Source organism: Neopsephotus bourkii, unplaced genomic scaffold (assembly GCF_033783945.1).
Source record: "Neopsephotus bourkii isolate Nb327-2 ecotype Australia unplaced genomic scaffold, CSIRO-AGI_Nbou_v1 NB_998, whole genome shotgun sequence".
Classification (NCBI taxonomy): domain Eukaryota; kingdom Metazoa; phylum Chordata; class Aves; order Psittaciformes; family Psittacidae; genus Neopsephotus; species Neopsephotus bourkii.
The window spans coordinates 2,580,176-2,592,565 of record NW_026901490.1 but is presented as its reverse complement, the minus strand read 5'-3'; the positions used below and the strand labels follow the sequence as shown (position 1 = coordinate 2,592,565).

The 12,390-nt window shown below is 40.4% G+C and overlaps 1 protein-coding gene across 1 annotated transcript in view; it reads left to right on the top strand.

Annotated features, from left to right (window-relative positions):
• Window positions 1–11,871, top strand: part of KCNK13 (potassium two pore domain channel subfamily K member 13) — a 57,416-nt gene extending 45,545 nt beyond the window's left edge. The window contains exon 2 of the mRNA XM_061359978.1: window positions 10,338–11,871. Coding sequence (XP_061215962.1) covers window positions 10,338–11,230 — 893 coding nt within the window. The 3' untranslated portion in view covers window positions 11,231–11,871. The remainder of the gene's footprint in view (window positions 1–10,337) is intronic.
• Window positions 11,872–12,390: the final 519 nt, after the last annotated feature.

Sequence of the window (12,390 nt, the reverse complement as noted above, 5' to 3'; positions counted from 1 at the left end):
ATGCAGGTGTTACACACATGCACACATTATATGTTCCATCATGGTACCAAAACCCAGTTTTCCTCATCTGTGTCTAGCTTCCTTACAGCCCATAATGCTGGGCTTCCTTGAGCTTAACACAGCTGAGATCTTTCTGCTTTAGTTGAACCGTAAGTGACACTTGCATAAAATTGCTCTGATTGTGTTGGTATTTAAAGCCAGGGAGGAGCTTTCATTGTAAAGAAACCCCTTCACGAAAATGCCACTAACAGCATTTCCCCAGGCTCATGATACCAAGAGGATTCAGACAGACACGACATTTTCTCACCTTTTTCCACTGGGAGGAATGAAAAAACCTGCCTTGCTTCCCATAGATTTACCCCTAATGAGAAGAACCCTAAAGTTTTGCTCCAGAGGGAGGCCGTATATGCCAAGAATTAAATTCACAATAAGCAAGTCTAAACCAACCTTTGACAACTCTTAAAACAGAGGCAGATTTATACTGCCCAAAAGGAAAATTTTAGTGTAGATGAGCCTATAGCTTAATCAGTACACAACATTATATTCCTGTTCCTTAATGGCTGAAGTTATTACGTTTACACTGACTGACTGACTGAAAGCAAACCCTTAAACAGTGTTAATTACATTCACAATTCAGACAAGGTATTATACTGCCAAGATGATTTGTGGCTTGAAGTTACTGCTTATTGTTAGTAAGGTAGACTATTCAACAGAAAGAAAAGTTTATATACATGTATGTGTGTGTATTCATCATATACACACATGCTTATACGACACAGATATAATTTAGATACATTTTTCAGTTTTGCATGTATATGAATACATGTATGTTCTCTTAAGTGCCTTCTGCTGTAAGGAACTGAGACAAATATTTTTAAATCACTTGTTTCAGTGATACTTCAAGATCTTTAGGTCTGGTTTTGATTCTTCACACATCACAAATACCATATATAGAGAGTATATGCAGTATATACCTGTCTTCTGAACATACTTTTCTGGGATCAGTAAAAGAAGGCCAGTATTTTAAAGCACTTTTTTCCTATAAATATGTCTTTACAGAGACTCTTTTTTTGGTGCTAAACATTATCCAAACATACAGTGCAACTTAGACTGTTACTGTGCTTCTCAGTCACCTTAAATTTAACAGTATATGCCTTTGGCTTTAAGCTTAAAAGATTTCTTTTGTGATTAAAATTTTGATTTATTTTTATGGTGGTTGTTTTAACAGGAATGGAGCTGGTGATGCTACTCATTTTTTTTACTGTATTGCATAGAATGCCTCCTCAGCCATAGCATTTTTTTTAACTGTGGAAAGGATCAGTTCATTCTACCATTGTTCCTGTGATAAATTTGCCTATATCTTGGAGTTTATGATATTGCAGTGATTATAATATAGGGAAAACCAGCCAGTGTTTAGCAATCTGCTGACACACAGGGGGTGGTCTGACACTTTGCTGTGGTTGAACTTGTGTCGCACCTATTTATAGCAGTTTTGCCAAGCCCTGGGAAGCATATGGTGCCCACCCTGGGGAAAGGGGTGATGTGTTGGGTTAGTGGCAGGGTCAGATGAGTCTTCGGGTTTTGCTGCAGTTGGGCTGGATGGATAGGTACACCCTCCCTTCAAGACACAGGCTGGGCATCCCTCCCAATCTTACTATTTTTAACTTAGTTTGAACAAGAAAAATGCTACTGCTTTAGCATCCTTCTTTTACATAGGCATCTAATAGACCTTTATTATTTTATTGTAAAATGTAGGGCTTCCATTTGTCCCAAAAGAAATAGCAAAAAGCTGGTTCCAAATATACTCAGACAGTGGCCTCTGGGGCTGTAGCCTCTGCCAGAGACCTGAAACAAGGGAACAGGAGCACTGACATCTTCACTTGTTCAATTGTAGTTGATGCTACTTGTCCACAGAACCAACCGTTGTCATTGTTAGCCATACCAAGGTATCAGCTGCTAAGTACACTTTGGCACAGGGTTTCAGATTGTCTCTGGGCCAAGTTTACACCCATCAAAGCTGGGCTTGGTGTCACCATCTGAGTGTTTCTGTGGAAGAGAGAGGTGAAAGCAGCACACTTGCAAATGGCCACAGGGACCGAACCCTTACTGACTTCCATGGGGCTGGGAAATGGTAGTATAGATGTAATCGAGCACTCAACTACTCCTGCGGCTCCAGCAGAGCTACTGATGTTAGTCTGCCTTTTAGAGCCAGCCAAACTATTGATGGATGTCTTTGATGGGTGTTCAGGCTGGATCAGATGTGGTGTTGCACCCATAGATAGGGCTCAAGTACCTCTTCATATGACATATTAAAATCCATATTTAATATTAAATGCAAATGCTTTAATAACATTCAAATTATTTCATTAGATAAATGTTTCTGTCTTTTAAGACTAAATAAAACCTCCACAAGCCTTTAAATGACTGTTCAAGTCGCAAAAAGGTTTGAAAATAATAATGTCTTTTCGAAACTGAGTGTTTGAGCCCTGTTCTTCCCTATAGTAACACAAAAGGTGTACAGACTTACAAATTCATCTAGGGGTGGTGGAAAGACACTGAGCATAGCACCTCAGGCTTCAAAAACTACAAAAAAATTATAAAGGGAAAGCAGAAGGTAGGTGTAAAATATTTATACATGGGACTTATGATAGCACGGGAGCTGTAACAAGGCTGCATGCGTTTCTTACACAAGACCTGGAATGAACCTTAAATAAAATATAACCTGAACTACATAAAGCAGAATAGCAAGGTTTCCATAAATTATACTATGTGAAAACTTACAGTAATGAAAATTACAGAGATTTTCTCCCCCAAAGGGTCATGTATTATTTAAGGACTACACAGACATTGTAACAGAGGTATCAACAAAGCTATAAAGATGTCCATTAAAATTGAATTTTTGTTCTATTTTTCATCCAAAGTTTTTAAAATCTTTTAGATTTCTTAACACTGGAAACTTTTTTAAAGGTAGGTTTCTGTTCAAGGCAGAACATGCAGTTTGTATATGTGAAATGAGAGAAAGGCAGTGACAGGTACCCAGCTCTCCAGACAGGTTTTAACAGTTATTTACTGAGAGCTGCACTTCGCTGTGTTAAATACAGACATAGCCTCACATACACCAACACAAAACCAGCTTTTCTTACACTCTCCAAACCAAACCAAAGCCTAAGATTTCGTTTTTTCCACTCTCAAATTCCCATTCACACGCTCAGCATGACACTAGCATACATCCATATTGCAAGACTGGGTTTACAGAAGGCTCTTGACAGAGGCAAAGAAATGTTATGTACAACCTTTTACACAAGTCTTACATCTCTCTGATGGCACAGAATGAGCACAGGACTTGTGTAGTCCTTGAAGCAGTATGTCCCTCTTGTCCTTTGGCTTTATTGAAACAGCAGGAAGAGTCCTGTCTGCCAGGTTTGATGACTCCCCAGACAAATTAGAGAGGGAAAAGAAATCTCAATATACATGAGAAAGTGTAGGTTGTACCTGGGTAACTATATTGGTGCATCAAAACATCTGGTATCATTAATTCATTAGTTTCAACATCAGTATTGCCCTTTAGGAATGGACTTAACCATGCCAGGAGCTCTGCAGGAGGTTACATCTTTCTCACCCTGAGCATGACATTGCAGGTGCAGATATGCGCAGAAGGAAGCAAGTAGCAGCATCACTCGGCAGGGTCCCAGATCACCAAGCAGCCAGTCACTCAGCATAGCTGTGTATCTGCTGATACAACTCGGCTTTAATAGCCCTGGAGGCATTTCCAGCTTTGTTTTTTTTTCTTTCCAGAGTGCTTGGGATGCCTGGGCAGGAGATACAGATCTCATTCAGGCAAGCACATCTGGGAACAGAAGAGCATGTAGCACAAGGGAGCTCTGTAACAGCCATTCATCCCTCCCTTCCTGGGCAGGCTGAGTGTACTCCACGAAGTTTCTCCACCACATAGCCATCTGCACAAGAAAATAGCGTTACCAATGAAATAAATGCTACAACACATCAGGCTGTCTCAAATAAAATATTATTGTGTCAAATAATTGTTGCAGTAAAGGAGAGTTTCAGTACATGGCTAGCTCATTCTCCCCTCCTTTTCAGAGATAAGGTCAAGATGTTGAATGGTTGTGACAACACGTATGGACGTGTGTCTCACCAGGCAAACACGCAAATACTCAAATGCTCAGTTTCCCCTGATGGGAACTCAGAGATGTGTACATGCATGTGTGTTTGTGTGTGATTTTCTGCATACACTTAGCAAAATGAACCCCACTAGATACTATTTTTCATACCAGAAATCAGACCTAAGTCCAAGTTTACTGCTGTCAGGTACCTGAGACAATATCATGCCTGCTTCCATGGATGTGTCTTCTCACACAGAGTTCCACAGAAATATGTCTTTTTCTTCTCTTCCTGGGAAAAAGGACTTAATGTCTTCGTTCCTTTCCAGAGCAGAACTCAATTACAAGCTTGCTGACACAGGAGTGTCATAAGGCGAGTGATGTAGCATCATGTGAGAGCACTTTAGCTACTCCTAGAAGAGTTCATATGGTTGACAATTACTCCAGCAGAACTAAGAGTTTTGCTAGGACTACTTATTCTGCTCAGACAGCACCTGAGTAGGCTATTACGGCAGAAGTCGATTTTGACAAATTATTAGTGTCTGCAAACTGAGGAACAGTGTGCAGTACAAGACATTTTCTCAGTAAAGTCTTTCAACTACTCAGAGTTCTTTGAAGCCTCTTAGAGTTGTTTCTTCTGCCTCTCCTTAGAAGCACAAAATATCCTTACATTGATAGTTCAGTGCAGAATGTCTCAGGGAAGGCAGGTCAGCATCTTTGCAGGTACCTAAAACTGTCTATATTTCTTTTTCCTAATGAGCATTTTCTTGATAATCTTTCACTGTAGTTCAAAGTCTTGGTCTTATGTAGCTTGGTTCACACCTGGCATGATCTTCAATCATTTGCTGGTGACTGTTCCACTAGTGAAATTCATCATTTCCCCAGGGAGTCATAACTGAAGTAGAGCTGATTGACAGAGAAAAACAAGGAAAAGAGTAATCAAGTAAATAGAAAATGCGTTAGGAATACATACACAACATCACAGATAAAGAGCTCTGACCGTAGGCTAAACTGGAGAGCTCTTTCATGATGATATTTGTATTTCTAACATATGATTCATTATTGTTGCTACAGTGTTCCCCCCTCATTTTGCCCACTTCCTCTTTGTGGGAAGGGCAGGAGCAGTGAGCTGCACACATTGAAAAGGAAATGAAACCTCTCAGAAGACAGATGTATTTTGCAGAACAATAGAAAGACCCGGTATCATGATGAAAAATTAACTGTAAAATCTGTATGTCTGTCCTAGTCTTCCTACACACGTTATATTTGGTGCTCCAGGCTTCATTCGTGAGGAATTAGGATTGATGAATTGTTTCTCAACTCTTTCATGGTGTAAAGCATACCAGGAAATGAAAACTGAAGGTTTAATTAATGTAACCTGTGACCGTCAGGACATCCAGAATCCAGAAGAACATGCCAAACCATGTGTCAACAGGCAGAGGGAGATGAGTGAGAGTAGTGATCCAGCATGGATCTATATTATTTGGAACATTGCAGTTGGGAGCACTGGAATAGTTTACAAAAGAAAAGATGAAATGACCTAATATTGACCTGGATTCCCTGAATGCATGTGTTGTGTGTGACATGACAGGGAGTGGGTGGCCCGAGTCCCCCGGGCTGTTCTCCTTGGTTGTGTCTGGGGAACGGGTTGTGATGGGGTTAGAGGACACAGGCAGAGCAAGAATGTCGCTGCGGGACTGCTGTACAGCCTTGTGGTCCTGGAAGTCTTGTTTTAATTCAGCTTTTCCAGATTTTCAGAGGTTGATAAATAAAAGTATTGAGGAGAGAAAACAGAGAACCTAGGGTTTCATGTAGAGTAGATTAATCATAGAAAATTGATGACTGTTTCCTCTTGTTAGATTTCAGTATAACCATGTTCCTATTAGATTGAGATAAATTATTCACTTAATGTTGTTTAATATTTACCTTCTGCTTTAGAACATCCTGTTGGACCTCAGTCATTCTTATCAAACTGACTATTGATAAGAATTACAGCTGCTTGCTTTTCTTTGGTTATACCCAGGACTTGCTTTGGGAATCATGTTATCCTATTGATGTGTTTGCACTTTTTAATTTCTCTTTTGTATAAGTAATAACCTGTATGCTCCTGGGATGTGGATCCAGAGGTGGATTTTAGAGCACTTTGCAGTAACAACCTTCACAATGTAAGTTTTGCTGCCAAGACAAAATCTACAAAATTGTTTTGTGTAGGAGGTATGCAGTGCTATAGAAAACTTCCAGTGACTCTAGAGTTTAAATTCCTTCCAACTTCTGGAAATGTAGCTCTGCTACAGAGAAATTCAGAATTAGTAGGAATACTCAGCAAACAAATATGAATTCTTGCATATGCAGTATATGAAAAAAATCAGACCATGATAGTTAAAGGAGAATTGAAGTTACAAGGAATGTGGTTGCTCAGTTCACCTGAGTATTAGGAAAGACAGGACCAGTTTATAGTAGTCAGTAGATCATGGGGCACAGGCAAATCAGTATCTTACTGATTTTGGAGTAGAAATCTGAAATTTTTACTAAGAAGGTGTTCTTCATTTCTGGCCTGGTAAAGTTAGGATTTGTCGTGCATATCTATCAATGGTGCTAATATAGTGTCATATCTGCAGACGTATCCAAAAAATCAACTGAAACACTTTTCGGTACCTTAAAAACATTCAATTTTGCTGACTCAGAAAGATCTGTTCCCACTTGATTAACTATAACCTCAGTTTCTACTTGAAATAATTCTTTTCTAGAAATGTCACCCAACTTGCAAAGTTCACTAGATTTCATCAGCATTCTCTCATATCCTAAATAAACTCGGTAGCATTTTCCCTGCCATTGTTTCCTGGTTTTGTTTCTTCACACAAGAAGTAATTTTGTATTAATCTCCACCTGTCAGCCTCTACTTTTATTTCCTCTTTTATATGATTTCATAATTTCATTTTATATTTGCTTCCCAGTCTGCAGCTTAACTTCTTGCTCTTGCACTGTTACGCTGTATGGATCAGACTGATGTTCTAGTTGCGCACTGTCATTTGCCTTCTATATACTTGACTGTTGGTTTCACCTCTATTTCTCATATTTCAGTAATCTCTTTCAAACTGTCAGGACTGAGTTTTTTCACGCAGGACTTATAAAAGAACTCAAAATGAAACTGCTGCTTAACCAAGTGTGGTTTATAACCTTAAGACAGTTTTGGTGCAGGGAGAAGAAAAGATAGGAAGTATGGCAACAATTTGTAGAAAAAGCTGCAAAGATGTTCCTGGGAACCACAGGCGAGTAAGTCTGCCTTCCATAGAGGCACATAGGGGTATGTAAACAAGAATATAATTAATGAGGAGCATAAAAAATGTGGTACAGCCTTTGCAGAGGGAAGTCAACTCTCACAAAACCAGCAGTGTACCTGGACATACAAAAAGCTTCTTCACAAACCTATTCATCAAAGCCTCTAAAGAAATAATTTGACTATTAGTGAAATATTGCATTCTACTTCAAGATAATGGAGCTTTTAAAACTCTGAGTTTTCAATTATTTTTTCCATTCTTTTTATTTCAAACTGAAGAAATAATTTGACTATTAGTGAAATATTGCATTCTACTTCAAGATAATGAAGCTTTTAAAACTCTTGAGTTTTCAATTATTTTTTCCATTCTTTTTATTTCAAACTGATTTTTTTTAGCAAAAGGTGATTGATATTTTGAAATTAGAAGTTTTGTCATAAAAATGCCAAAAGAAAAGATTTAATTTCATTTCGGTTGTTTCAGCCTTTTACAGTTTTGCCCTCCTTCATCTCTTGGCTGAAACAATTCACCAAATTTATTTGGATTTATGAATATGTCAAACACCTCAGGATTCCATCTGGAAAAATATGTACTTACTGTCAAACAAGTCTTAGTCTATAATACAGTATCTCAGAATAATCCCAGGTGTAAAACAGTGATGGCTAAAGTTAACCAGGCATAGTGTGGCCCGGTACCTGGAAATAAGAGGAACTTTCAGAACTGAAATTATTTCTGGGACTAAAAGCTTATAGCTCAATTTTGACAAATTGTCTTTAAAAGAAAATATTTGTTGAATTAATATCTTTATACTTCTTTCAGTGCTTCTGTGGAAATGTTAGTATTGATTGCTACATGCTGAGATTTGTAAATAGAAAAATGAATGCAAAATTACATTTACTCTAGGAAGTAAAAAGAGTGACCCTCCTGAAGAGGAGGAGCTCACAAGGGACAGTCACACTTAGAGGCTCGCTGCCTCTCTGTCAGTGTTCTGCATCTTTTGGGTTTATAGTTCCCATCATGCCTATTTGGATGCCTTTGTAAAGTGGGTTTTTACCCACACAACTGAGCTCAGAGACAGAATCTAAGTGGCTAAACAAATGAATCTGAGGAGCGCAGGCTCTGGCCATTAAATCAGCAGCCGGATCCCCAGAGGGGCCTGTAAGAAGCAACTCCAAGGCGTAATGTCGTATGGGAGGTGTGACCCTTAACTGCATTTCTCTTGCCAGGGCATTTCCCTGTGCTGTGAGAGATACATGCCAGTCCCTGGAACTGTTCACCCTATGCCAGAGGCTCCCCACTGTCCATTTCTGCCCAGCACCCACTTCTCCAATGAACAGAGTGGTCCAGGGATGGGGCAGCCCCCACCTCCTCCCTGCCAGCTGCTTTGGGCAGATCCCACCAGCTGCAGAGTGGTTCCTCTTGTCCACTGGTCTTTATGTTTCTGTCCACGGGGTGGAGGTCATGGCTTGCATGTAAGCCATCCTGCACAGAAAATAAGCATCAAAACTGGGATCAGGTCATGGAGCAGAAGGGGAAGGTAGAAAGAAAATGAATGGAAATACTTGTGTGCCAAGGGGAACGATGGCAAAAGGTTCTTGTCACAAAGAACATTTTGTCTGTGTGGTTTGTGTGTTACCATGCTGTTCCTCACAGCACAGAGCTGCAGTCCAGCTCTCTCCAGCACAGAAATTTGATGAGGAGGCTGGCGTCACGCAGGTCCTCTGAACGCTGAGATTTAGCCGCGGATGCAGGCAGAGATGCAGCAGTTCTCAAGAGCCCGTGTCTGAGGCTGTCTGGGGCTGTTGATCAGAGAGGGTTGTGCCCAGGGCTGAAGGCAAGGGCTGCCACTTAACCATGTGAGGCAGCACCAGTGTTAGGGAGGAATTTGTGCTGATAGCAGGTTGCCAGTGAAGGGAAGATGAATGCGGTTCAGCACTGTTGGAAACATGGTATCTTCACACTAGAGTTGTCTGTCTTCCAAGCACAAGCTTATCACACCAAATAAGATTTCCTTTATTTCCTAGCACTTCATGGCTTTATTTCATAATTTGCATCTCACAATTACAAAGAGAGGGAAGCAAATAACTGTGTCTCTTGTCCAACATGGTTTTTCTTTTCTCCCAGCAATATTGTTTTGGCTTAATTGATCAGTTATGTAATCCCTTATTAATCCTAATAAAACAGCAGGAAAGTTATTTATCATGAGTATTGCTCCAAGTTGCTCAGTGATGCTGTGGATATGCTTTTTAGTAATATCTTATTAAAGCAAGATTGTCTTACCAAAAGTTTTAACCAAAACAGATTTACTGTTGTAGGCTTTAGCCTAGGCTGTTTAGTTTAGTACAGACTTAAGCTGTGTAGTGGGACACAGAGAAATAGTACAGCTTCAGTACTGCTGATTTTTAAAAGGGCTAATAATGGGTGACAGACACCAGGGTCAGATGTTGGGTGCGGGGTGCTCTGCCACCTGCACTTACAGCAGGGAGCTAAATGAGGCTCAGGAATATTTCACCTAGTGTTACAAAGATTTGGTGGGAACAGACCCCTGCAAGGCAAGAGCCACCCTTGGGTCAGACCCACAGTGACAGAGCAGCATCAGAGAGAAGGAAGGGGGTGCAATAACCGTGAAGCCTGGAAGAGATCCAAGGCACAAAGAGGGATGGAGTGAGCCTAGCAACTAGGCCAAAATTCAGACCTACACTAAACTCTTCTTTCCAGTGTGTTTTCTTCTGCTTTTTGCTTCATTCTGATTCTGGAGGAAATGTTGGCATTAGTTTCCTTCCCCTTACTGCTGAGACATGGCCAAGCACAAGGGGCAGCAGCTGGGGAGAGCGTCGTTTTTTTCCCACACCTGAGCTGCCAGTTCATCAGTCTTGCACGTGACAAAACTGCCAACATGGTAACTACAGGTTTGTTCTTTTCAACTGTTTGTTTTGTCTTCCAGGGTTTGGCATGACCACCCCAGCCACCGTTGGAGGCAAAATTTTTCTGATATTTTACGGCCTTATAGGATGTGCAGGGACCATTTTGTTCTTTAACCTGTTCCTGGAGCGCTTGATCACCGTCATAGCCTACATCATGAAGTCCTGCCATGAAAGACAGCTGAGGAGGAAAGGGGTTCTCCCTCACAATGGCCGGTGGGGCTCAGGGACCTCTGAGGTAGACAGCCTGGCAGGCTGGAAGCCCTCTGTGTACTACGTCATGCTGATTTTATGTGTAGCATCACTCATCATTTCCTGCTGTGCCTCTGCAATGTACACACCGATTGAAGGGTGGAGTTACTTTGACTCACTTTACTTCTGCTTCGTGGCCTTCAGTACCATTGGTTTTGGTGATCTGGTCAGTAGCCAGAACATCAAGTATGAGAGCCAAGGCCTTTACCGCTTTGGCAATTTTGTCTTCATACTCATGGGGGTGTGCTGCATCTATTCCTTATTTAATGTGATCTCTATTGTTATCAAACAGTCCATAAACTGGATATTAAAGAAGTTGGACTGCAGGTGCTGCCACAAATGCCAAAGAAAATTATTCCGTTCACGGAGGAATGTGGTAATGCCAGGAAATGTGCGCAGCCGGCGAAACATCTCCATCGAGACTGATGTTGTCAACGAGAGCGACACAGACGGACGCCGGCTGTCAGGCGAGATGATCTCCATGAAAGACTTCCTGGCCTCCAATAAAGTCTCACTGGCCATCATGCAGAAACAGCTGTCAGAAACTGCTAATGGGTATCCGAGGCAAATGAGCTCTAATTCAAAGCAAAATGGATTCTCTGGTGGGGTTGGAGCCCTAGCAATTATGAATAACAGACTGGCAGAGACAAGTGTGGATAGGTAAAATAGTAACAGTAGTAACAGTGGACAGTGGGAACCATTTCAGCAAGTACAGATACAACGTGAACCACGCAGAAACAGCTAGGGAGATGGTGTCACCAGAGGGTGGGACGGATGTGAAGGGCATACCTTCTGTTGGAAGACCTTTGACACTTTTTGGGGCCTGTCATTTAATGTCTTTGCTCTTTGAATTGCACCAGTCTCAGCCTTCCTTCTTCCCCTTCCTTCTGTTCCTCAAGCAGGTCACTGCATGAGAAATTTGACTTAGTCTTCAGATCAATTTTCTCCTCCATTTATGTGAAATACAGATTTCAGAATAAGAAATCTGTGATATGGGAAGAAATCAAGTGTGTCTACTGAACACATTCTTAATTCAAATACTGTTCTGAGCTCTTAAGTATGTCTTACTCTTGTCATAACTGTTTTCTGAAAGTAGCTTATCGGAGACCCAAAGAGGAATCAGTCTTTCTCTATGATATTGCAGATCCAATTTAATGGAAATTAATACGAAAGTTCCTGGGACTATTGTGGATCTATTGCGATGTGAATGAGAAGAGAATTGGCCTTTATAATTTAATTTAGTCTTCCCCTTAAAAGGATACTGTCAAAAGTGATAGAATAAAAATTCAGCCTGCTTTTGTTTTCTCCATTTGCAAAACATGTTTTTTTTTCTAAGCTACTTTTGCTTCTAGAATTGGATCGTTGTGACTTTCTATTTCAGAATTACCAAATTAATTTGAAAGCTGCCATACTGATGAGTTGTATCAATTATTCCACAATAACAGAGACTTTTCCAAATTTCTGCTCATATTCTGCTCAATTGTGACTGAAGCAATTGAGCATCAGCATTATGTAATGTGCAATTAGATTGCCATGCCAACATTCAATGTATTGCTATAAGTGACTCTGATCACAAAATCAATTCAGCAGTGTCCTTTTTACTTTTCATGTAATTCTGCCATTCTTCACCTGTTTTTCTGCCTTTTGGTGATGATAATGACAGGGTCTTGATTAGGGAAATAGAAAATGTTTAACTCCTCATTTTTCTCAATGAAGTGTTCTGAGTGTTTATTACGACTTGAAAGAAGACTTCAATGAGAAGAAAAGTAACAGTGAGAACAATATAAAAACAGGAAGAAAAGACGTGATCTTTAATGACAGTGA